The sequence below is a fragment of the Drosophila yakuba genome, chromosome X (assembly GCF_016746365.2).
Source record: "Drosophila yakuba strain Tai18E2 chromosome X, Prin_Dyak_Tai18E2_2.1, whole genome shotgun sequence".
In the NCBI taxonomy this organism is placed as follows: Eukaryota; Metazoa; Arthropoda; class Insecta; order Diptera; family Drosophilidae; genus Drosophila; species Drosophila yakuba.
Window position 1 is genome coordinate 17,552,026 of NC_052526.2, and position 22,634 is coordinate 17,574,659.

Genomic DNA, 22,634 nt, shown 5'->3' on the forward strand with positions numbered 1-22,634 from the left:
ATGGGGAAATGCGGCGCTGGCGAAGGGAAATTAGCAGCAGCGCGCACATCAGCCATCAAGAGCAGTTGGGTGTGTTTTAGCCATAAATTTATTAACTTAGTGTCACATTTATAGCCACTCTGCTAACCGCCAACACCGCAAAGCGAGCCACAGCCAACAAGTACAAGAACAAGGACCCACTGGACGCCAGGACTTCAGGATGAAAGGACGAGCGCAGAGGATGCAATGACAGGCGAGGATTTTAAACAAAAAATCCACTTGAATATTCGCTGACCGATTCGCAGTTGATAAGCCCACCCGCGGCAGTGGAGCATTTTCCTGGAATGGAAATGGAATGGTCAAGTGGGAAATTCCCACGGCTCTGCGCATAAATCCTCAAGTTCTTAAATAACAATTTGATGGGCTGGATCAGCTTTTAAAGGCACAATTGCTAATTATGAGTGGCGGAATGTGTCATTCGGCAATGAAATGAAATTAAATACCAGCCTATCAATCATTTTGGCTTATGCCACAACATGCATAATTTTAAACAATCAATAATTATGATTGTAATACAAGAATTAGCTTCAGTGTTTCTCGGATAAATTTGCTTTAAAAATTAATGGGGCATTAAAGCGTATTAAATTATTCAATATTTATTGGAAGTCTGCTTCATTTCCTCCCAGGCACACTACTCATTGGTTTAATAGCAATGGAATTTCAATTTAATATGCAACAAATGTCTATGTAGTATAAACTTAATTTGTGTTCTTAAAAAACAGCTTTTTCTCTATAAACTTTATGTTTAAACCGTCATTTGTAGTGGTATTTTTAACTTCATTTTTGATGGAATAAATCTACATACAACTTAAAGAAAAAACAAAAAGTGCTTTGCTAACTTAGAGATTTGATATTATATTTCACGTGAGGTAAGATTTCATTTGTAGTAATTACAGTAAAATATATATTTTATTATAATTTTTTAACTCTCCTTTTTTTTAGGCTTCATCCCATATATATTTATATTTTATTATAATTTTTTAACTCTCCTTTTTTTAGGCTTCATCCCATATATATTCATATTTTATTATAATTTTTTAACACTCCTTTTTTAGGCTTCATCCCAGATTGACCGATTTCCAAAATATACATATAACTTTTTTCTTAAATGGTGTTAAATGTTCTTAAATGCTTATTGTGAAATAAAGTAAAGTTCCTTTTTAAACTTTTGATAGTTTCTCAATTCTAAGGAGCAGCGTTGCCAGCATTTCACCCTGGTTTCACTAAGGTAATTCCGAAATCCCGGCCAGAATGCCAGAACTTGGCTCATTTGTCAAGTTGGCTTAGCCGGACTTAGCCGATTTACTAACTGCGGGGGCAGGAAATGGAATGGGAATCGAAATCGGAGTCGGAATACGGAATCATTAGTCCCCTGGGCACCTGTTGTGTGGTCCGCTGGCGCCTACGTCCAAGTTCGGTGGGATCAGGAAACGTTATCGCTGGACACGAATGGAAACAGATGTGCCGCCGGAATCAATTTCCCACCATTTAAGTACATGCCACCCAAATAGATATGTATGTACATGCATACGTACATATGTAAATACATATGAATGTGCTATGTGATAAACACAGTCACTGGCCAGCAGATAAGCGCACGGAGATCGACTTACATTCACGGTTGCAACTGTTTGGTTGGAAGTGCTGACTTTTCGGGTCAGGTCGCCGACGGATTCATGTATTTTGGGGTTGTTGGTCGGTCACTCGAAAAAAAAAGTGTAACAAAAATAAAAGTAAATAAACAAACACGACGCGAACTCGAACTTGGTTCACACACTTCGGTTCAGTTCAAACGGCTAACGGCTAACGGTAAACGTTCGAAACGTCAAAATCCAACGGATTCGAGACAATATGTACGAGACTGTGTGTGTGTGTGTGAGAGGGATGCACCTTCACCGCTGAGCAGGCAAACCGACAGCAACGCAGTCTCGCGACCAACTGAAGCCCGAGGAGTCCTGGCAGCGCCATTTAAGCAGCTCCCACTTTTGCTGCCCGCAGGAGTGCGGCCTTGGGGGCGGGCCGAGGGGGGTGGTTTTCTGAGCGGAAGGGGGGCAGTGGGTCGCTGGGTGGCTGGTGGGTGGTAGATGGTAGTAAGCAGTAAGCCGGCAGCACTGCGTAACGGCGGCGAACAGCTGACTGGGTAAGCTCAGTAAGCAGCTTTCTCGCAACTTTCGACCTCCGCACCTGGCAATGCCGCGCGCAGCGAGCTTTTGCGCTCTCAGCTCTGTTTACGTACGAGCGTGTGGGGCACAGACAGCGATAGTTTGACAGCTGCCGGAAACCAGGGCTGCTGCAAAACGTCTGTGATGAATGAATGTTGTGAATGATTGGCACTGATGATACCGCTTAGCTGCTGCAGAAGTTAAAATTTCTATACTTTCGCCCAAAACAAAATACTGAGATTGCGCAAAGCCCACAGCTACCAACACCAAGCGATCCGTTCAAACTAAATTTATTGCAGATCAAATGACGCCTCAGACGCGTTTCGCCGGCCACACGATGCCCTCGATGTAATCGAGAAAGGAGGAGACACGTGTGTAGAGGCCCGGGGTTCTGGTGGCGCAGCCGAAGCCCGACGAGATTACGCCCACGATCGCGTAGGTGCCGTCCACGTCGTCGATGTCCAGGATGAGCGGGCCACCGGAGTCGCCCTGGCAGGCGTCCTTCCTCTGATTCCTGTCCGCCGCACACAGCTGCGAGGCGATCACGCCGTTCCTCAACGTCCGATTGGCGCTCGGCTGCTCCGCGAAGGATGCATTGCACTTGTCCGCCGGCACCAGTTCCAGTGCCGCTCGCAGCAGGATCTTGGATACGGCACGATCTGCAAGGACACAATTGAACACAATGCACTGCAGTTACCGGCTGCACACAACTTACTGGTCACATTCATGACACCCCAACCGGCGACGTAATATTTGGAGTTCGCGGGCGGATCCGTGCGATCCGTGTAGAGACAGGCGGGTCGGATGACCTCGGACTCCTTGGCATCGTCGGCCAGTTGCAGAATGGCGATGTCGTAGTACTTACTGCTGCCTGAATAATTCGGATGAATCTGCACGTCAATCTGCCAAATGGAAGGGGCAAGTTAACCCGGTTAGCTGACACATGCGATCCGTGCGACACTCACCACATCGATGTCCTGGTAGCCCGGCTCGGGATTCTCGATGCTCAGCGCACCCAAGCGAACGAAGCTGGGCGTGCTTTCCTCACTGTTGACACAGTGAGCGGCCGTGAGGACGTACCGGCTGGCGATGAGCGATCCACCACATCGAAATGTCGCCGTCCCGAACGAGTTGTACGCAATGGCCGCCATGTGGGGATAGACGCCCTTGTCCACCCGTTCGCCGTCCAGAATGTGCACCGTTAGGGGCTTTCCACCGGATCGGATCTTCTCGCACGCTGTCATCAGTGGATAAGAAATTGAATACTGTTGGTACATCATGAGCGATATTAAGCGACTCACCTGCCACCGCTGGTCGCTCCTTCTCGGGCAGATGGACGCGCGAAGGATTGGGATTGGGCGTTGTGGTCCTGCAAAAGACAGGGTATATCATCGATTAATACTGGGCGCACGATGGTTTCCACCTGAGACAGAGACTGCATGCGGCTCCCTGGCTGAGGCCAACTGAAGTCCATGCCAAATGTATGCTCAGACGAACCGCGTCTCTGGATTGGCTGGATTGAAGATGCTGGGAGTTGGATCCGCGTCTAGATTATTGCTGACATCGGTCCACGGTTCCGGCTGGCGCTCCTTGTCTCTGTCCTGGCCCCGAAATCGGTAGGGTTCAAAGGGATCGATCAATGTCGTGGGCATGGGCATGGGCGTGGGCGTGGTTGTGGTTGTGGGATTGGCCGTGGTCTGGGAGTTCATGGGCACTTCGCGAGCAGGCTCAATCTGCATTCCCTGCTGCCGCAGCCGATCGTTGACCAAATGGATGAGGTTGTTATTGTCATTCGAGTTGGAAATGGGTTTGGGATTAGGATTGGGATTGGAATTGGGATTGGAATTTGAATTGGAATTAGGATTGGGGTTGGGATTGGATTGTGGTCTTTGGTGTCGCGATCGGGGAGTGGTCAGTGGGCGGTTTACAATACGTGGCTCACGGTTCTCCCAGCCCCATTGCGATTCCATGATGGATCTCTGTGTAGTTGGTGTGGGCTGTGGCTTCGGAGGAGCTATGCCCCAAGCTCCAACGCTCTGGATGGGCATCTTCAAGGACTCGTGCGTTTTCTGCGGCTTCACCGTGGTGCTGAGCAGCTTATTGAAGTCAAAGAAGTTCTGATTCTCGTCCAGCCGACTTTCCCGCACCCTTTTCCCTTCGGTGGTCGTCGGAGGCAGTGGCTCCGGTTCTGGTAGTGGTTCTGGTAGTGGTTGTGGTTGTGGTTGTGGTTGCTGCTTGGGTTCGGGTAACCTGGTGCGCTCGGAGCTCGTCGCATGGAACTGGAACTCGTGAGCTCGACTGCGGGAGTGAGAGGTGTTAGTCTGGCGTGTTGGACGCCGGATAGCGGGGCATGCAACATCGGTGGGCACAAAGCGCAGGCGGGACACACATACAATCAAACGAGCACAGGGGAAGACACAAGCAGGACAATGGAGCACATGGAGTTCAAGACAAGGACAAGGACACGCTTACTCAGTGGCACAGCAGGCGACGGTGGGGCAGCAGATGATCTCCTCGCGCGCACCGAAACCACAGCTCGGCACCTGGCTGGTGGACAGTGCGCCCGACTGCAAGTATCCTCTGATGTTATCGCAGGCGGAGGAGGAGCGACAGATGCCCGGTATGTCCGCCCTCACCTGGCAGGGATCGCCCTCTGTAACGAGAAAGGCGGCAAGCTGGCGAGGATCTAGTGTGCCAAAGCCCAAAGAACATTCTACATACCATCCCCAACTGTTAGATAGGCGGAGGTTGACAGCACCAGGAGAGCCAGAAGGAAGTACCTTCTCGCCGAGATCATCTTCATCGGTCAGCTGAAATGCCCAGAAGTGAGTTCCATTAGTGAATCGCATTTTACCAGTTGCGCGCTTATCAGCCTTATCAAAAAAAAAAAAAAAACCAAAAATTGAAAAACATTTTCACGACAGGGGAAGCCCTAAGGGAAAAACAAACGAGATTTGTTTCTTTCAATAGCTCGACTTTCAGGCGATTGAATCGAACCACTGCCATTGACCCATTTACGATTTTTTTTAATGGGTAAACAAAGTTCTATGTGAACTACTGGACTGCAAGCCAGACTTGATTGATTTCTATTCAAAAGAGACTTTGTGTCGATGGAAAGTTTGTGCTTGTCGATTACGACGAGCATTTCACCAGCAGCTGATGATGATTCATATGATTCATATGGTTCCCGGGAGGCCTGGCGTTGGGATTTTACCACCGGCTAAAGACGTCTGCCAACTGATATCATAGTAGTAAGTAGTAGTAAGTAGTAGTTGCTGATACGATAGGAAAACACCTGACATTTATGCTTTTCAACTGACAAGTCGTCAGTGGTTCTGGTTTTTTCTCTTCACATGCAACAGTTAATGGGTTGAGGCCATGCAAAGTGTCATGACATCACCTGTTATCTACCCAAGTTAAAAAATTGCATTAAATAGTTGGACTAATCAGATTGCAAATTAGCTTCCGGCCTTCCGCAGCAATTGCCCATTGTAAATTGTAAACACAACAAAATCAAAAGTGGAACATGCACTACACAGCCCCATCTCCACTCTCCACTCTCCTCTGCCCACTGTCTACTGTCCATTTGTCCACTGTCCACTGTTCACTGTACCGCTGTTCACTGTACCGCTGTCCGCCTTATCGAACGCACCTTTGACACGACCTTTGCCTCGGTCTCTGATAAGGGAGCACTTCTACGTATCGATGGTGTTTATTGAGTGCGTCGCGCAGAGCACTGTGTGTACTGTGGCAATCGGGCACAATACAATTTAATTCAAAAGCACATAAACAGCAAACAAAACAAAAACCCAAGGGAATTACAAAAAAAAAAAAACAAAAGTAAAAAAACGAAAACAAAAACAATAAGCACACCAGCAGAGCCAATGAAGCTGAAAACCGGTGGCTATCACAAAACGCGGCGGAATGATGGAATCTGCTGGCTGTTCTTCCGGCACTGACCGCTCAGCAACGCATCGCCCGAGCAACTGAAGCCCCACTCTGGAGCTGGAGCTGTCGAGCTGTAGAGCTGGAGCTGGAGCTGAAAACGATGAGACCCATTTAGGTACGACGGCCAAGAAGCGCCGGATCCGGCAGCTGATAGCACCCAGAGTCGATCCTCTCCCGCTGAGCGGCGAACCGGTTTTCGCTTCCATCGCTTCGCAGAATCGCAGAATCGCAGAATCACAGAATCGCAGAACGACCCAAAGCGATCAGAAGGCAGAGCACACAAAGCACAAAGGCAGCCTTTCATTAGCAAGTGGGAAGCTAGCAGGCGAATGGTGTGGACTAAAGGATACCGCGTAAACACTGTGTGGCTTTTGGTGACCTCGAGTGTTTGGAAACCAATGAGTCACATGCTCGAGTCGCAGAATCGGCTTTAATGTCTTATTATTAATATTTTTTTCTGTTATATTAAACTTTAAGCACAGAAACTACGCTCATATACTCACTATCTTGCATGGGTTTCATTTCAGGTGGTGACCCAAGAAAAAGTTAAGTTGACTTAAAGTGCATTAAGTCTAAGACTTACGCTAACCATTCCAATTTCATTTATTTCATTCCAAACCAATCTCAAATAAATGCATACTCTTTGTTTTTCCCCTTTTTTTGTACTCTGCTGCAATTCAATGAAGATGGTGACCCAGAAATCCTACTAAAACTTAAAGTTCGAGTTTTGACAACCAAATCAGCAGGATCTTCTTCTATCTTAAAACGTATCTACTTTATTGGTATTAAATCGATTGGATCGCGAAGCTCGTAGAGATCACAGAGGAGTGTATGCCAATTTTGTGGGATCGAGCTGATCCCAAATAGAAATAATATATTATACAAAAAAACAAAGAACTTGCTAACTCTTTACACCCGATTGTTCGGCCAAACGATGCCTTCGATAAAGTCCAGAAAGGAGGAGACACGGGTATAGAGGCCCGGGGTGACGGTGGCGCATCCGAATCCCGACGAGATGACGCCCATGATGGTGTACATGCCGTCCTCCGCGGTCAGCTCGTGGATGAGCGGTCCACCAGAGTCGCCCTTGCAGGCGTCGGCAATGAGCCTTTGATCAATGGCACACACCAAGGAATCGATGACGCCCGCTTTAAGCATCCGTATGTAACCTGGCTGCTCCGCATAGGATGTGTTGCACTGCTCCAGCGGCACCAGCTCCAGACCCGCACGCAACAGGATCTTGGAACGCGCCCGAGCTGCCAAAGATTGATGGATAATTAATGGCAATGTAAAAGGTGGAACTTATTCAGCAAACCCACTGGTTACATTGAGGACGCCCCAACCGGCGACAAAGAACTTGGAGTTCGAGGGAGGATCGGTGGATTCCGTGTGAAGACAAGCGGGCCGTATGTTATCCGTCTCGACCACGTCACGCTCCAGTTCCAAGACGGCGATATCGTTGTACTTATGCCCCACATATTGCGGATGGATTTTAACGCTTCGCTGAGAGAGAATGGAGAATCAGAATTCTGGTATAACTCCATGCACAGACATGGGTAGACTCACAACGGCGATATCCTGGTAGGAGGGATCCGGATTCTCAATGTTCACAGCACCCAAGCGGACAAAGGCCGGCGTATTGGCGTCGGTGTTCACACAATGGGCGGCGGTCAGGACGAAGCGACTGGCGATTAGCGATCCGCCGCATCGAAATTCGCTGTCGAAGGCGTAACCAATGGCCGCCATGTGGGGATATACACCCGGATCCACCGGATAACCGCCCACGATGTGTATGACCAATTGGTTGCCCCTCCTCTGCTGTGTTCGCTGGCGTATCTTCTTGCAGGCTGCCTCGTGGAATAGGAAATAAATGGATGGAAGACCACCACAGGATGATCTCATAAACTGAATCCTCACCTGCCACTGCTGGACGATCAGCTGTTCCAAATGGCGTGGGCACATCGACACGACCACTGGTCAGGACCTCCTTGGCCACTGGTGCTCTTTTGCTCGTGGTGAAGCTCATGGTGCTCATGGTACTGCAAAGGCAAACAGCACAATTCAATGTGATCCCAGTGGAAGACAGTGGTAGGCAATTACCTATTCCCGCAGCACGGCTTGGTGGGACAGCAGAAGATCTCACCCCAGGCGCCGAGGCCACAGCTGGGCACATCGTTGAGCGTGAGGACTCCCGACTTGATGTAGCCATCGATCACGGGCTCACAATCGGCGGAGGTGCTGCAGATCCCCGGCATGGTGGCCGTCACATTGCAGGCACGACCCACTGAAAAAGAGACCGCAGAAGTCGAGAGACTACTTGGTTTGACCTGGCGGAAATGGAAACCCACCCATGGCGGCTGCTTTCACAGCGGAGCAGCTGATGAGCACCAAAGTGCCGAGGAGCAGGAACCAATTCAGAGGCATCTTCAAGCGCTGCAAAAGTATGAATAGTTTAAATAGACTATGAGAATGAGCTTTTCCATGATTTTGTGATTATAATAAACCTTGGTATGTATTCACTGAGTATTGATGCTGAACATGAGCTACAGTCACTCCTGGCATAGAAAGGCCAAGTGTGTGTGTGTGTGTGGAAAATTCAAGGTTATCTTCTTGAAGACAGTGATTCAGTATTTCACCATCCAACGGAAAACATAACATGGACAGGTTGGATCGGTTGATTCACCTTTTTTTGGGCGTCTCTAATCTCTGTTCTGTCACTCTACTAAGTAGTACACGGGATATTTATAGCTATCGCAGATATCGTAAACCTGCTAAACTATCTGAGTTGGGGATTTGTTTCTATGATAAGGACAGAGTGCTGTTGATTTGGATAGAGCTGCTGCTTACACACTGATTGTAAGCGGTAAACTAACTTGCAGTAATTACGCTAATCACATGTATTGATTAAACGACTAATGCTCATGGCACGGACCTTCCAACGAATCCACCTTCGACACGACCTTTTGCCAGAATTTTGCCAGATAAGGGATTACGTCTACGTTTCTATGTTTTTTTCGAGTGCACCCCGATTCACTGCGCGTATGGCAATCAGAAACACAGCGAAAATTAAAAAAAAAAATACAAGGCACACAAATCAATATCAATAAATCAAGCAGAACACGAGGAGCCCAGCAAAACAGAACTGCACACACGATGTAAACGCAGTAGAGCTTTAAAACCGGTGGCTATATCTGAATCTGGCAATGGAACGGTCAGGTTCAACTGACCACCGACCACTGACCGCTCAGTAAAGCATCTGCAGTGCAACTGAATCCCAATGTGGGATTCGGAATCAATCCGATGGGCTCCAGCTACAGATAGAGCTGTTCATGATCATCGTCACTCTCTCCAACCGGTTTTGCGTCTCTGAAAGATTCTTGAATCAGAGGCACAACCGATCCGAAATAATCGGAAAATCCGAGCAAGGCTTTTATGAATAATTGCACATAAATAGACAAGGAGAGCGTTTTTAAGCGGAATTTCTAATGAGTTTCCTATGTTGAATACTCCAATCTGTACCGACAACCATAAACAGTTCCGAAGAGGAGGCTTTTTAAGTATTACTGCATTATGAACTGATTCGAACTGAGGCCGCCTTCCAATTGCACCTACAAGTGCTAGATTAACATATGTGAACAAATAGCGAATAAAATCAACATGAGTGCAAATACTTGCAAATTTATGCATAGTCGTAACGTATCAAGTTATCGATTCTAACTTGATCGCGCTGTTTAATCTATTAACTTCAGAATCTTATCTCCTATATATAGTGGGAATTGTAATAAATATTTACCATTTATATCAATTGTTTCTTACATTAATTTATTCACTATAGTGAGGTTTTATGTAGATGTCTACTGACATATTCTTAGGCATAAAAGTACAGTCAGATCAGTCAGATGGCCTGCAGTGTGACCATGCTGACTGAACTGCTTCACAAGTGTGACAGTGTGACAGTGTGGCATGTGCATGCTTGTGATGTTAAGTTCATTGCTGCATTCTTCTAATCCAAATTATACCTGATCATTTTACCTAGCTACGAATACATTATCTAGCACACTAGGCTAACTTAAGATGACTACTTCTGCTCCTGCTCCACAAACCGCCGGAACTGTGGACTCAGCAGACCCGTAAAGTACATGGTTCGTGCCTCGCACTCGGCCCCGGTGGGCGTGGCCACCCCAATGACGCAGCGACCACCACCTGGTCGCACCAGATGGAGCACACTGCTCACGGAAGCCGGACAGGCGGCGCAGGTGCTGCTGTTGGAGAACCGCTGCAGCTCCCTGTCGCCGCCCAGCGGCTCCACGCACAGATGTGAGCTGCCCAGATTCTGCACTCCGCCGTAGTTGGGCAGCTCCCCGCAGGCCCATGTGGGACGCAGTCGCATGGGCATCTCGTACAGCGGACAGTCCGTGTCTGGAAGGGCGTTCTTCTGTTAGTAATAGCTTCTGGCAAAGTATGGATATAGCTCACCTTCACCCTTGCCCCAACCAACGGCCACCAAGTGACCGCTCCGCTGCAGCCTGGCCAACTCGAACTGGGTGCAAATGGGCGCCACGCTCACATTGGCGGTGGTCTGACTGCCCAGACGCAGTGCATCCTGCAGTCGTATGACCGACAGATCTCTTTGAAACTGAACCAGGCGCTGCAAAAAAAGAACCTTTCAGTTTTGATGGACATGAATGGGGGGGGCTCAAGGACTCACCACTATGTCCGCCAGATAGTCCTCGTCGGCGTCCACGTCCCGCAAGTCAGCCACCCCGAAAACGGCATGACTCGGTCGTTCGCAGCCGGCGGCGCTGACCAGGAGCTGTGGGGTCAGGACCAGGGCGGCACAGTGATGCAGGTGGCCATCGAAGGCGGCATTCGGATGGGCCAGCGAAGCCAGATGGCGATAGTGGGGCAGCAGGCTATCCGCCCGTGCAATGGCGGCCAGCTCCAAGGGATCCTCCGCAGCTTTTGCCTCCGATGAATCAGCCTGGATGCCCAGACGCAAGCCGCTGTGAACGCGTGGCTGCAGGGGCAGATTGAGCGGACAGCAGATGATCTCCTCGTGCGTTCCCTCGCGGCACGTGGTGAAGTCCTCATCCCTGAGGCGACCCTGCGACAGGAGTGGCTCCACACTGGGGCAGGCGGACACGGCACGGCACTGGCCCTCGTACAGGGGTGCCGTGCACTCGGCTCCAACGGAGGTGTCCCTGAAGGCGATGCTCTCCCGCGTTGGCCGGTGAGTTGGGCCAATGGAGCGCTCGACGTACTCGCGATCCGTCTTGAATATGCTCAGCCAGGGTTCGGGTACTGGTGCTGGAGTTGTGGTAGTGGTGGTAGTGGTGGAAGTGGTAGTGGTGGTGGTGGTAGAAGTAGTAGTTGTTGTAGTGGATGTTGTGCTGCTAGCAGTAGTTCTGCTGGTAGTGGGATCCATCCGCACCTCACTGTGCGCATCCTCGACGGGACAGCAGATCTTCTCGCTGCGCGTGGTGAAGCCGCAGTTCATCACCGTCTGCAATGTGAGTCGTCCTGCTCGGAGATGTGATGCCAAGGTCTCACAGTCCTCCACCGCTTGGCAGCGACTGCGATAGTTGGCCGTGGGACAGGGATCACCCACTGCAAACAGAAGAGGTAAAGTCAATGAAAGAACGTTTCAAAAGTAATGACTTGCGAATACAAAAAATCCACTTATGAAAGATCAAGTGTATACATTGTTGTGCAAACATGTACATTGACTTCATCCAATGTAATTATTTGGTCTGGATTCAGACCTGGGAACTGGTGAGTATATACAAGTGGATCTGGCGATAGCTTACGCACCCTCCAGACTGAAGTATCCCCGACAGAAGCCCAGACAGAGGCTCGTGAAGATTAGGGCTGATATGAAGCCCCTCGTTTCCCCTCCACGTAACATTGCTCTCCACTCTCGGATTGCCTTCGATGCTAATGTTGCTTGTTATTATTATTTAACTATCGTCGTTAAACTGGCGGCTATAAACTGGCTGCAGAGACCTGACCGATCGATGGCACGGCTGGCGATCAACTGGCCGCTGGAGCAAGTGCCACTCTCGGAGCAATCTCAGCTGGGTCGAGGTGGTTCTCCCACCGTTCCACTGTTCCACCGACTGGTTCAACGTTCGCCGGAAATCACTGTGCGCTCGCAGAGCAAGAGTGAGAGTGGAATGAGTAAGCTTGGAGCGGAGCGGAGCGCGTGTTGGTTGACCCAACATGATTGATTCACAGCGGATGGGAGAAACCCCCAAGAGACGAATCGCGCATCCCCCTGGTAAGAAAGATCAAAGGGAATAGGGGATGCACCAGCCGTCGATGATGCAAGTGTTATCTAAGATGCCCGTGACTTAGCTCATCACCAAGTCAAGGAACCAGCCCCCGGAGAAACACCCTGTTATCGATGGTGCCCATTTATTTAATGACTGCTGTTGATAAAGTCCAGCACGTTTCCGTTGACCAGACTGCTGTAGTACAGAGTCGCGTTTCCGGATCTATAGCACTTGCCGCCGGTGGGCGTGGCCACTCCGGCAACACATGCACTGCCATCCGCGTGGACAGCATGAAGGACACTGGCGCCGGCGCGCAGGCAGCGGACACAGGAACCCGATCTCGGTGTGGCCGGCATGTGGATGGGGTGGACACAAAAGTGCGTCTGGCCTTCCACGCTGCGCATCTGCGACCAAACGGTAATGTTGCATGTGCTGAAGGGTCGCAGAGACACCTCCTGTTCGAACCACTCGCAGTTGACACCTGGAGGAGACGGCCTGGTGTGAATGGGTGGTCCGTGGGCAGTGGTTCTCACTCACCATTGCGTTGGGCAAAGCCCACGGCCATCAGCTTACGGGAGCTGTCCAAGTCCTGCTGGCTACAGATCTTCGCCATGGCCTCCTTGCTGTAATTCCGAGTCAGTCGAAACAGGACGATATCGCTATTGTAGTTGGAGCTGCCCTGCAAGTGGAGTCTGGGTAACTGCTCCGGCTATGAACTAGTGGAACCTACGTTAATGGGGAGCTCCTCCTTAAAAGGAGGCACAAGACCCAGGCGAACACGATTTGGCTGCTGGATGATGTCGTCCAAGCCGGCGCAATAGGCCGAGGTCAGCACAACGTTCTGCTTGATGACCACGGCGGCACATCGGTATATATACGAGTCCAGGGTGACGGGATCTAGATAGCGCAGCGCAGCCATGTGGGGATATGTCTTTTGGGCATCTGGCTGGGCATCGGATTCTGCTGCGGAGTGAGTGAGTGCCTGTAGCTGGTTGGAGAACGGATTCTGGGGCGGATGGTTGGGGCAGCAGACGAGCTGCTCGGCCACATTGCAGTGCACCACACTCTCGTGCGTCAGCGTATTGCGGCGAATGTGGCTCTGGATTATCTCGGTGCACTGCCTCTTGCAGGTGCTCTTCGGATAGTTGGGCATTTCGGGACAGGCATTCCCCTCTGCGATCGAATGGCCATCAAGTTAGATCACTTGGATAGGAACTGTAGCACCCACCATTTAGAGAAAACTCCAGCTGAACTGCCCAAGTTCGGGAATCACCAAGTGCCGCGAGCAGAATCAGGAAACTCCACATCATGGTGCAGCTTCTCCCAGAGTTCGCAGAAAACTGAGCGCGCAATCGTTGAAGTGCTCAACTTGGGAGCACTATATATGAATCACTGCACTTCCTCGATGCTTCTGGCCCTATCAGCATCCTCTTATCTTCGCTGCTGCGACCAGTTTTCTGGAATCCCTGAGAAGCAACCGAGGACGCAGATTTCATCATTCAAGAGTAGCTGACTTTATAAACCGGCTACTGCACATAGATACATTTACTTATATATTGAGTATATACCAACACAATCTGTAGAGAAACCAGCAAACTTTTAAGCTTAAGAGAATCGCCAATTAACAAGGAACACTTTATTGCTTCAACGACGTGGTTAAGTAAAAGGATTGGCACAGGAGTCTGTTTGGAATCTTTTGAATTCTTTAATGTACGTCTAAGGCTAATAATACTCTCGGCAGGATGGGCAGGGGCAGGGTCTGGAGTTCATGATCACAGTTGGGTTCCAAGCGAATCTGTTTATTGTAGCAGAAAGTGCTAGTGGTGCTAGTGGCCTAGTAGCCATAGATGAACGTCTCGTAGACGAAGCTGCGCGTCGTATTGGAGGTCAGCAGTATCTCCACGTTGGTCTGGCCGATGCCACCCTTGGTCAGATAGCCACCGGCATCGTCCGCCGACATGTCCACATACACCTCAATGCTGGTGAGCGTGACGCCGGTGCTGGCTCCGGCCGGATAGCTCATGAGCACCTCTACATCCTTGGCACTGGGAAAGCTCTCGCCATCGTAGTGATTGACGATGAGTCGATCACCCGATGCCCGATCTCCTGCGGTGAAGACAATGTTGCCCTTGGAGTGCTTCACCTTGTTCATCTCGGTCAGCTGTGTGTCCGGATTCAGGCTGGTGTAGCGCGTATCATCCGTCACGGGTGTTATGTCCGTATAGTAGAGATCGCTGGCACGGGCGTGTGGCTGTCCGGATGCCATCGATGCCATCATGCCCAGCGCCAGGCAGTGCAGCAGCAACATGTTTTTTTTCGATCGCACAAATAACAGATCACCAGAAAAAAAAGATGGAAGTAATCGTGGAAGAATGGTTTAGTTGGGATTGGCTCCTTTTCAAATGCACTATTCGAGCGCTTTTTGGATTTTGGCTGGTGCTGGCGACCGCCTCCGACTTTTATACGTACTCCCTTATCGGCGGTCACTACCTCGATAAGAAGGCCCAGCCCGGCCCGACAACTGAACGATAAGCCCCTTGAATTGGCTGTGGCAATTTCGGCAAACGCATTTATAGCCACCAACCGACTAATTGGCCATAATGCCTGCGATCAGTTCCTATAAATAGGCAATCCAACTTGCCACTGATCGCCACGCTTGGTGGGAATGGATGGAATGATTTGGATGCCCAGATACTCGTATATACTTTCCTTGATAGGAAACACGCCTTCTGGATAAAGGAAATGCTTCCTCCGCCGCCGATGATGATGAGAACGACGATCTGTGATGGCGCGTGTTTGTTTGTTTATTTGTGCCACGACAATCTTAGCCTTGATATGCATAATGGCGCACAATGGCAAACAATCTAATAAACAAATAGCCCTATCTACAAAGTCAATTGACTGTCTACGCAACATGGCCATAGGTACTATATACTATACTATACTATGGTACATCGATTCTTCACTGACGTAGTTAATTCTTTTGCGATTGCCACCAGAGAAAGTTCCCGATTAGTTATGCTCAGGTACGCGGATATATGATATATGATATATAATATATGGATATGTGGTAATACCCAATTGAAACGCGACATCGTGGGAGTTGTTCGCTCCATTGTTCGATCTCGCTGAATTCGTGATTCATTTGAACGGGAATTCCTTCCGAAAGCCAGCCAGATAGGGAAAAAGTTTAGCAACGTCAGTAGAGGTGTATTTATAGAAAGAGTACTAGAGTTTCGCAGACAAATCCCTGGATGATTTACCGCCTTGGTTTCACTTTCCATGACGGCGTCGCAATCGGAATCCACATTGGGTTTCAGGTGAGTGGCTGTTCCAGATTTATGGCAATGGCTATCATCGGTTTCGAGTGGAAGGCGCGTGAGCAACGAACCATTTGAAATTGATCAAGATTGCCGAATACCCTAGGGGATGATAATATATGATCTCTACCAATAGCTTTCAGACTTTTCAGCTTTGCGATAGGGACATTCCGTCGTACACAGTGAAAAACACATATGTATATATAAAAGGAGAATACACAGACATTGTTAAAAATTAAGATTTTTAATTAAGGTATCATGTTCGGTGTTTTTTTTTAACAAATCTTGGTTATCATATAACTCAATTAACTGAGTTGCAGATGGTATAATTATTTATGTTCTAATTGCTTTTTCTCGAGCTTGGATTGGTCACTAAATTGCTATTGTTTTATTGTTATTATTTTCGATTAAATATATAAACATTATGCTAGCCCATCAATGAAATTAAATTATTTACTTAAATCGAGGTAAGCATTTTAGTCTGCCTGTATACACATATATTTACTGGAGTTACATTTTCAAAAACAAATATATAAAGCTAACGAGGAACTGCAGCAGATGCTTATCGGACTCCGTAGTACTCAGCCTGGTATGAGAAGTACTTGGTGTTCTTGGCCTCCAGCACGATGGAGATCAGGCGCTGGCCGATGCCTCCGGCGACCACGTAGGCGGTGCCCTCACTGCTGTCCTGGGTGCAGAGCAGCTGCAAGTAGGACACGGCGGCAGCATCACTGCTATTCTCCGGATAGGTGAGCTGCAGGCTCACATCCTGCGCCCGTTGGTACTCGAAGGTGTCGGCTGTCTGGGCCACCAGTGCATCGCCTGAAAGTATGCCAGATTGTAAGTATGCCCGAGTCAGTCAGATTGTTGGTCAAAAGAGGGGTGTGCTTTAAGGAATGCTTACCGGGAATGCGGGCTCCCATGTTGTAGCGCACGGTTTGGCTTCCGACACGGGCCTTGCCCGGCACGATCTCCTTCTCCATGGGCTGGATCTGCAGACCCGGATGCTGGGCGGCAAAGACATGGATATCGTTCACCACACGAATTCCGGTGCTATCCACGCGTATTTTTCCAGCCACTCCACCGGACACAAGGCAGCCCAGCAGGGCGGACAGCAGGAACAGGCTAAGCTTGGACATCTTCGATTGCGGAAGTGTATGTGTAGTATGTGTATCTCCAGTCGCGGCGCGTTGAAGTCACGGAATGATGGCCAAGGTCTGGAAACCACCTATTTATACCGCTCACCCGTTTCGCTTTGAATCATATTAGGTGGCCCTCTTATCAGGCCCATTGCCAATTTCAAGTGGCAAGTGACAATTTCTAATCCGATACCGGAAAAAGAGTCACACCGACGTGGGAACTACTCTACTCTACCACAAAGTTGTATTGAATTACAGCTTGGAGCGTAATGATACACCTTACAGTGTTTCTACCCCACGAAAGGGTGGCAATAATAATGCTGATAAGAGAACTTCCCACTTCACTCAATTAAATTGAACAATTTCGGTGTTATTGCGCTCGGATCCAATCTCCGGCAGCTGCGATGGTGTACCAATAGGCGGTAGATAAGACCACGGCTCCGACTTTGGGAGTACGGCCTATCCGGCGGTAAACAAACTGTATTTCTGTTTTTTTCTGGGTCTTGATTAGCCAAAAACTAACTCTACCCACAATCGATTGTCCCAGGATTGACACCTGCCGGCGTCTCTCTATTAAACTACCCTTTCCCTTACCCCTTTTCCCTTTCGATGGGGAAAGAACTTCCCGGAATCTTATCGCCAGTGGACTTCCCTGGAAGCGGAACGTCGAGTGCCTTCGAGTCGAATCGACGCATCATCATCAGCACTTCCAATCAACGCGGCCATCGCAATTGTAGATTCGATTTAACAATAAGTTATGAATCATTGGCTTAAATTTGGATTTACTCGCCATACACTTCAAAAAAAGTGTGGGGCATTAATGAGGCATCTGTGTTGGAGAATATTGTTAGTCAACATTTAATGAAAATTTCGAAAACTTTCTAAAAGGGAATCATTGTTCTGTACAATTAGGTTTAAAATATTCTGTATAAATCTTGAGTTGGGAACTTTTTTTAGAGATTCTTAAAGATTATTATAAATACTTCCACAAAATGAAACAATCAACAGCTTGGTTTACGTGGTAAAGTGTTTAGAAAACGTTTTTATTTCTATGCTATAATTCAGACTTATCGATAACTCTAAAGTTACACATGAATGTAAAATATTGTTTCAAAAATCAAACTGCCGAAGCACTTGCAACGATCAATTACGATTACGACTACCTGGTACAGAGAGCTTTACGGAAATCGAAAGTAAAGTAAAAAAAAAAATAGTAAGATTAGGAATAATAGAGCCGAGCTTCGCTGCAGACTCGATCGATTCGATTCGGTTCGGATTGGATTGGATTGTATTGGATTGTATTGGATTATAATAGATTATAATGGAGTATAATGGATTAGATTGGAATGTGGCAGCGTTGAAACTAAGCTTGCAGGAGTACAGACTAAGGTTAGTACATTCATTTGAGTTGGCAATCATAAAGCAAAACAATCTGCGACCCTGTCGTCCCGTCCCGCTTCCTCTCTCTCTCTCTCTCTATAAATCCTCTATTGCACTCGTCGCCTTCCCGCTTTCGCGCTATCTCCCTCTAATTCGCTTCCGCTCTATCCCCATCGCATTCTCTCACTCATACGCAAGGACACACGACGTCGACATGGATGGCAATCCCCCGGGTTTGGATCCTAAGTATCAATTGAATATCTATTGGATGAGATTCGCCATCGGAATGGATTGCTTATCTTAGCTAATTGTGATGATTTTCGTTCTACACTAAGTGCATTTTGTGAAGTTTGATCTTTGTGGACAAAAGTGGAAAACAGTTTTCAAGTACTACTACTACTAACACACACGATTTTGAAAGTTGCATTCACTTTATGCACTACAAATATGTTCCAATAGTTCGCTATTCAAGGTTTGCCATCGAAAGGTTCTTACGAAATTGTTTTACAAAATCGAAACTCCTTAGCTTTAAAATAATATCCTTGTAGATGTATATGCTGAGCATTGAATGAACTGGTGGTCTGGATCCTAGTTACCTTGGGGATTTCCAAGTGCCGACGTACAGTGCATATGTACAGTGCGTTACATAAATGCAGTTCTATGATGTATGCGTGTGATTTCTTGTGTTTTTCGTGTGTATATACTTGTATGCGTTACAAAACCAACAACAATTCCATTTCTCATTTTCACTAAATAGCTTTTGTCTAAAATATCGCCCCCGTTGCCCCGGCTGAAACCCTTGTGATCGTTTCCTTGATCCTCCTGCTGCTCCTCCCAATCATGCCGATAATGCCGATCATGCTCGATCATCCACACTGGACTTACCAGCGCGGGCGTATCTCCTTGAACCACCACTGCTGGTAGCTATCGTTGACATCGCAGTGGCCCAATGACAATTGCTGCGTGGCCGGGTGCAGGGCCATGCACTTCTTGTGGACGCGGTGCATCAGATGCTTCGTGTGCTCGTTGTACTGCCAAGGACCGTCGACAGTACCCAGGCGACACACGGCCAGCTTGATGCCCTGCCGATCGGCCTCCACGCAACGCTCGCCGACGCCCAACTGCCCGGCGGCATTGAGCCTGACCAGTTGATTGTTTCCTCCGCCATGGCAGTATGTGAGGCCCATAATGGCGGGCGGCTGATGGCCCATGGAGTCCAGGCATCCGTCGGAGGCCACCGAGCGCAGCTCGCCCCAGTGCAGATTGGCCGGCAGGCCAGGGAACTTGTCATAGACATCGTAGGCGATGTGGTCCATAAACCACTGGAAGCTCTTGCAGTTCAGCCGCTTCTTCAGCGCCAATTGCTCGCTAATATCGCCCATATCCAGGTAACGCGCAAGCGGCTCGCGCGTATAGAAGTACTCCTTGTGCGTATCGTCGAACCACGTCTCGATGACGCGCTTGTAGTTGATCGTGATCAGTGGACCCTTCTTCTTGCTGGCCAGCTTGCCGAAATTGTAGGGCATGAAGCCGCGATAGACATGACCGACGCGTGAGCAGGGCACCCACTCGATGCTGCCGCCACACTGCCAGATCTTGAAGCTCAATTCGAAGTTCTCGCCACCCCAGACCAGCAGACCCGGATCGTAGGCGCCCAGCTCCAGGAAGTACTCCCTATTGATGGCGAACAGGCCGCCGGCGTGCGTGGGACTGCGATAGGGTTCCGAGTTGTGAGCACGGCGGCGCTGCTCGCGACGTGGCACCTCGTTCTCCTTGTACAGCATGCCCCATTCGAAGATGCCGCGGAAGTGGTTGTCCGTCCCATAAACCGGTCGGTACTCAAAGTTCTTGTGGTCAATGCCATCGATAATGGGCACTGTCATTACAGTGCGATCCCGGTAGATGGGGGCCAGCAGTGGCGGCAGCCAGTTGGTGTTTACCTCGCAATGGGCGTCCAAGAAGACGATCACCTCACCTGCGGGAAGCAAAGCCGTTTAGTGTTTGTGTGGATATTTAAAAGGATGTGGCTTATTATGATGATTAAAAGGACACATATGTGCTTGCCTTTAATTTGTATGCATCATGTTTATGCTGAATTGATTTTTTCAAATTGAAGCAGATTAAAATGATAGTCTACTATACTATTTTGCTGAAATAGTGTAAATGAAATTCAATGCGTCTGCAGATTAAGTGATTATCATTGCCATAAAGCGGAACGTGAATTTATCATCAATGAAAATTCCAAATAGCTGACGTTCAGCGTTTGATGCAAACATCTTAAGATACAAAAAAAAAACTTTTTTTTTCCATATAACACGTTCGTTGAACTATGCGATAAGCTGTCTTGAGTTATGCAAGAACATGCGCATGCATATGCATAAATGAGATATGTAATAGACGCACCTGTAGCCTCCATGGCGCCCCTGGATCTCGTCCGGATGAGACCCTCGCGCTCCTTGTTCCTGATGACTTTCACCAGCCCCTTGAACTGCTGCACATACTCGTCCAGCTGGCTGCGCAGGTTCTCCTTGTCGGAGAAATCGTCCACCAGTATGATCTCGTGCAGCATGTGCGTGGGCGAACGGTCGATGACCGAGTGCACTGTGCGCATCAGCACCGAGAAGCCCTCGTTGTGGAAGACAATGATGACACTGGTGCGCGGCAGATCGAAGGGGTAGTCCCAATGGCGGCACTCCTCGAGCCGCGTGTCCCGCACCGAACGGTGCATCGATATTTCGTCGGAGCAGGCGATGTTCATGCCGTACTCCATCTCGGAGGCGTCCGACATGTGCTTCTTCTCGGGCGACAGGCTGTGGGCCTCGCCATTCTCGCCGGGTCCGCTACGTGGCTTCACATCTTTCGGCTCAAAGTTGCCAAGGCCTGAAAAACGCAAAAATCGAATTGTGAGTGTGGCGCATGCAAATGACTATGCAAGCCTACAGCAATTGTTTAAATATTGGCCGACTCACTGTATGCGCTTGCAGAAGGTGTGTGGGTTATAATTTTAGACTTATGCGTAAAGGTGGGGCTTTTAAGCCCAATAATATGCCTTCATCTACCCATCTTATGTTCTATATGGAAAATTCTATCACCAGAATGAATTTCAGTGGCTCTAAATGATTAGCATTTGGTACAAAAGACTTAAGACACACTGCGTAGTAAAAGTGCTATGGGAATGTCTTTTTTGAGATTCTATTCTCACTCTATCCGAATTTGATAGTTGGTTAGAGCCATTACAAAGCCGGTTTTGGAGAATTTATAATGAAATACGATAAATACTTTAAAGGGGTTCGGAATGAACTGTACGATAGGTTGGAAAAGGTTATCCTTTAACCTCCAACGACACATTACTCATGCCCAACGTGGTCATAAAGTCTTCTTTGAAGACTATATCGTATACTTAACGAGTATTAATTGGTTTGGCCAAGAAAAAGCCGGTTTAAAGTGATATATAGACAAAGATTACGGCTGTGCCAGCAGTCTTCCCTCACAATTTGTTTACGACCCTAACTATTCTATATCCCTAGTCCTGATAAGAGCCCTCCGAAGTTTAATGATACAATGAGTCAGGAGTCAGGAGTATTAATGGCAAGGGTCACGTTGTCAGTGAGACATCCTATTCCTTATCCTGCTCTACAACATCATTATGATGTTCTCTGTACTCTAGGGTACGAAAAAGCTATCCTTGATTCTATAGCCACTTACCATCGACCAGCTTGGGCACCTCCCGGGGCCTGCCCTCCAGTCGCTGGTGGGCGAACTTGGGTCCGCCGAAGCGCGTGTGATACGCCTCCTGGACGCGTTTGTGATGATCGCTCCAGTTGGCCAGCAGATACAGCAGTGGCAGCAGCACCAGGAGGCACAGTGCCAGCCGGCATATCCGACCGCTGCGGATGGTGCTAACGCGCATCTCTTCTAATTACTAATTTCCGATGCCGATTCCCAGTGTCAGATTCTGGTTACAATATTCCAAATCTGTTGACGTGTCTAGGTGGCCAGAAAGAAGAAGCACGGCACGGGAGACGGGTGACGGGGAGCGGGGCGCGGGGAAAGGTGGCCAGAAAGCAGAAAGAGAACAAAAGAACCACTTTCGGTTCGGATTCGGATTCGAGAGATGCCGCTGAATGATCAAAGGCGCCCCGCCGATAATGACAAGTGCTGGGGCAAGAAGCTGACTGGAGTCCAACACCTCGTCCACCTGGTGGTTGCTTTAAGTCGGAGCGGAGCAACTTGCCGGCGAAAAGGCGCCGCTGGCTTTGAGCAAATTGCGAGTGCAGGTGCACGAATATTCGCGGTGCAAACGTAAACAAAAAATGGTAGAAAACGATGTTCAACTGGTAACAACGCGTTATGCCGTTTTTTTTTATCACCGCG

General features: G+C 48.6%; 8 protein-coding genes across 12 annotated transcripts in view; all 8 read right to left on the bottom strand.

Moving 5' to 3' along the window:
* LOC6525791 overlaps positions 1 to 1,989 on the bottom strand; it is a 51,774-nt gene extending 49,785 nt beyond the window's left edge. Inside the window, exon 1 of the mRNA XM_039377633.1 lies at positions 1,653 to 1,989. The gene's annotated coding sequence lies outside the window, so the exon portion shown is untranslated. The remainder of the gene's footprint in view (positions 1 to 1,652) is intronic.
* A 486-nt stretch (positions 1,990 to 2,475) lies between these two features.
* On the bottom strand, positions 2,476 to 6,191 carry LOC6525792 (serine protease Hayan). 3 transcript variants are annotated; one of them, XM_039377650.1, is made up of 8 exons: positions 6,075 to 6,191; positions 4,923 to 5,011; positions 4,674 to 4,854; positions 3,699 to 4,499; positions 3,503 to 3,570; positions 3,167 to 3,438; positions 2,917 to 3,103; positions 2,476 to 2,860 (listed from the first exon to the last, which is right to left on the bottom strand). In XM_039377650.1, the coding sequence occupies exons 2-8, from the start codon at positions 5,002 to 5,004 to the stop codon at positions 2,514 to 2,516; spliced, it is 1,938 nt and encodes a 645-aa protein (XP_039233584.1). In that variant the 5' UTR covers positions 5,005 to 5,011; positions 6,075 to 6,191; the 3' UTR covers positions 2,476 to 2,513. The 3 variants fall into 3 exon arrangements, with proteins under 3 accessions (XP_039233584.1, XP_039233576.1, XP_039233588.1); XM_039377642.1 differs by having other exon boundaries at positions 5,854 to 6,191; XM_039377654.1 differs by lacking the exon at positions 3,699 to 4,499 and having other exon boundaries at positions 5,854 to 6,189.
* Positions 6,192 to 6,902: 711 nt separating this feature from the next.
* LOC120322404 (serine protease persephone) lies at positions 6,903 to 9,407 on the bottom strand. Of its 3 annotated transcripts, none has more exons than XM_039377661.2 (7): positions 9,082 to 9,407; positions 8,498 to 8,582; positions 8,250 to 8,433; positions 8,067 to 8,188; positions 7,716 to 7,996; positions 7,469 to 7,652; positions 6,903 to 7,405 (listed from the first exon to the last, which is right to left on the bottom strand). In XM_039377661.2, exons 2-7 carry the CDS (start codon positions 8,571 to 8,573, stop codon positions 7,059 to 7,061), a joined length of 1,194 nt encoding a protein of 397 aa, XP_039233595.1. In that variant the 5' UTR covers positions 8,574 to 8,582; positions 9,082 to 9,407; the 3' UTR covers positions 6,903 to 7,058. The 3 variants fall into 3 exon arrangements, with proteins under 3 accessions (XP_039233595.1, XP_039233611.1, XP_039233606.1); XM_039377677.2 differs by having other exon boundaries at positions 8,833 to 9,407; XM_039377672.2 differs by having other exon boundaries at positions 8,654 to 9,407.
* Positions 9,408 to 9,954: 547 nt separating this feature from the next.
* LOC6525794 lies at positions 9,955 to 12,193 on the bottom strand. The gene is made up of 4 exons (XM_002101579.4): positions 11,961 to 12,193; positions 10,858 to 11,756; positions 10,626 to 10,797; positions 9,955 to 10,568 (listed from the first exon to the last, which is right to left on the bottom strand). The coding sequence occupies exons 1-4, from the start codon at positions 12,052 to 12,054 to the stop codon at positions 10,228 to 10,230; spliced, it is 1,506 nt and encodes a 501-aa protein (XP_002101615.1). The 5' UTR covers positions 12,055 to 12,193; the 3' UTR covers positions 9,955 to 10,227.
* Positions 12,194 to 12,546: 353 nt separating this feature from the next.
* Positions 12,547 to 13,815, bottom strand: LOC6525795. Its single transcript, XM_002101580.3, has 4 exons — positions 13,650 to 13,815; positions 13,152 to 13,594; positions 12,959 to 13,100; positions 12,547 to 12,902 (listed from the first exon to the last, which is right to left on the bottom strand). The coding sequence occupies exons 1-4, from the start codon at positions 13,729 to 13,731 to the stop codon at positions 12,568 to 12,570; spliced, it is 1,002 nt and encodes a 333-aa protein (XP_002101616.2). The 5' UTR covers positions 13,732 to 13,815; the 3' UTR covers positions 12,547 to 12,567.
* Positions 13,816 to 14,018: 203 nt separating this feature from the next.
* LOC6525796 lies at positions 14,019 to 14,858 on the bottom strand. The gene has a single exon (XM_002101581.3). The coding sequence runs from the start codon at positions 14,727 to 14,729 to the stop codon at positions 14,256 to 14,258; it is 474 nt and encodes a 157-aa protein (XP_002101617.1). The 5' UTR covers positions 14,730 to 14,858; the 3' UTR covers positions 14,019 to 14,255.
* A 1,340-nt stretch (positions 14,859 to 16,198) lies between these two features.
* Positions 16,199 to 16,946, bottom strand: LOC6525797. The gene is made up of 2 exons (XM_002101582.4): positions 16,646 to 16,946; positions 16,199 to 16,563 (listed from the first exon to the last, which is right to left on the bottom strand). The coding sequence occupies exons 1-2, from the start codon at positions 16,878 to 16,880 to the stop codon at positions 16,304 to 16,306; spliced, it is 495 nt and encodes a 164-aa protein (XP_002101618.1). The 5' UTR covers positions 16,881 to 16,946; the 3' UTR covers positions 16,199 to 16,303.
* Positions 16,947 to 17,893: 947 nt separating this feature from the next.
* LOC6525798 (N-acetylgalactosaminyltransferase 7) lies at positions 17,894 to 22,613 on the bottom strand. The gene is made up of 3 exons (XM_002101583.4): positions 21,966 to 22,613; positions 20,664 to 21,140; positions 17,894 to 20,235 (listed from the first exon to the last, which is right to left on the bottom strand). The coding sequence occupies exons 1-3, from the start codon at positions 22,168 to 22,170 to the stop codon at positions 19,142 to 19,144; spliced, it is 1,776 nt and encodes a 591-aa protein (XP_002101619.1). The 5' UTR covers positions 22,171 to 22,613; the 3' UTR covers positions 17,894 to 19,141.
* Positions 22,614 to 22,634: the final 21 nt, after the last annotated feature.

Excerpts from the sequence above, each read along its gene's own strand:
- LOC6525792 (XM_039377650.1), bottom strand. The coding sequence starts at position 5,004 with ATGAAGATGATCTCGGCGAGAAGGTACTTCCTTCTGGCTCTCCTGGTG. Across the intron at positions 3,104-3,166 it reads GCTACCAGGACATCGATGTG|ATTGACGTGCAGATTCATCC; the intron begins GTGAGTGTCGCA and ends TCCATTTGGCAG. Across the intron at positions 2,861-2,916 it reads GGGTGTCATGAATGTGACCA|ATCGTGCCGTATCCAAGATC; the intron begins GTAAGTTGTGTG and ends GTGTCCTTGCAG.
- LOC120322404 (XM_039377661.2), bottom strand. The coding sequence starts at position 8,573 with ATGCCTCTGAATTGGTTCCTGCTCCTCGGCACTTTGGTGCTCATCAGC. Across the intron at positions 7,997-8,066 it reads TGATCGTCCAGCAGTGGCAG|CCTGCAAGAAGATACGCCAG; the intron begins GTGAGGATTCAG and ends TCCACGAGGCAG. Across the intron at positions 7,653-7,715 it reads CCTACCAGGATATCGCCGTT|CGAAGCGTTAAAATCCATCC; the intron begins GTGAGTCTACCC and ends ATTCTCTCTCAG.
- LOC6525794 (XM_002101579.4), bottom strand. The coding sequence starts at position 12,054 with ATGTTACGTGGAGGGGAAACGAGGGGCTTCATATCAGCCCTAATCTTC. Across the intron at positions 11,757-11,960 it reads GGGATACTTCAGTCTGGAGG|TGGGTGATCCCTGTCCCACG; the intron begins GTGCGTAAGCTA and ends TTCTGTTTGCAG. Across the intron at positions 10,798-10,857 it reads ACTATCTGGCGGACATAGTG|CGCCTGGTTCAGTTTCAAAG; the intron begins GTGAGTCCTTGA and ends CTTTTTTTGCAG.
- LOC6525795 (XM_002101580.3), bottom strand. The coding sequence starts at position 13,731 with ATGATGTGGAGTTTCCTGATTCTGCTCGCGGCACTTGGTGATTCCCGA. Across the intron at positions 13,101-13,151 it reads AGGAGGAGCTCCCCATTAAC|GGCAGCTCCAACTACAATAG; the intron begins GTAGGTTCCACT and ends CTCCACTTGCAG. Across the intron at positions 12,903-12,958 it reads GGGCTTTGCCCAACGCAATG|GTGTCAACTGCGAGTGGTTC; the intron begins GTGAGTGAGAAC and ends CGTCTCCTCCAG.
- LOC6525796 (XM_002101581.3), bottom strand. The coding sequence starts at position 14,729 with ATGTTGCTGCTGCACTGCCTGGCGCTGGGCATGATGGCATCGATGGCA.
- LOC6525797 (XM_002101582.4), bottom strand. The coding sequence starts at position 16,880 with ATGTCCAAGCTTAGCCTGTTCCTGCTGTCCGCCCTGCTGGGCTGCCTT. Across the intron at positions 16,564-16,645 it reads CATGGGAGCCCGCATTCCCG|GCGATGCACTGGTGGCCCAG; the intron begins GTAAGCATTCCT and ends GCATACTTTCAG.
- LOC6525798 (XM_002101583.4), bottom strand. The coding sequence starts at position 22,170 with ATGCGCGTTAGCACCATCCGCAGCGGTCGGATATGCCGGCTGGCACTG. Across the intron at positions 21,141-21,965 it reads GGTGCCCAAGCTGGTCGATG|GCCTTGGCAACTTTGAGCCG; the intron begins GTAAGTGGCTAT and ends TGCGTTTTTCAG. Across the intron at positions 20,236-20,663 it reads GGGCGCCATGGAGGCTACAG|GTGAGGTGATCGTCTTCTTG; the intron begins GTGCGTCTATTA and ends TGCTTCCCGCAG.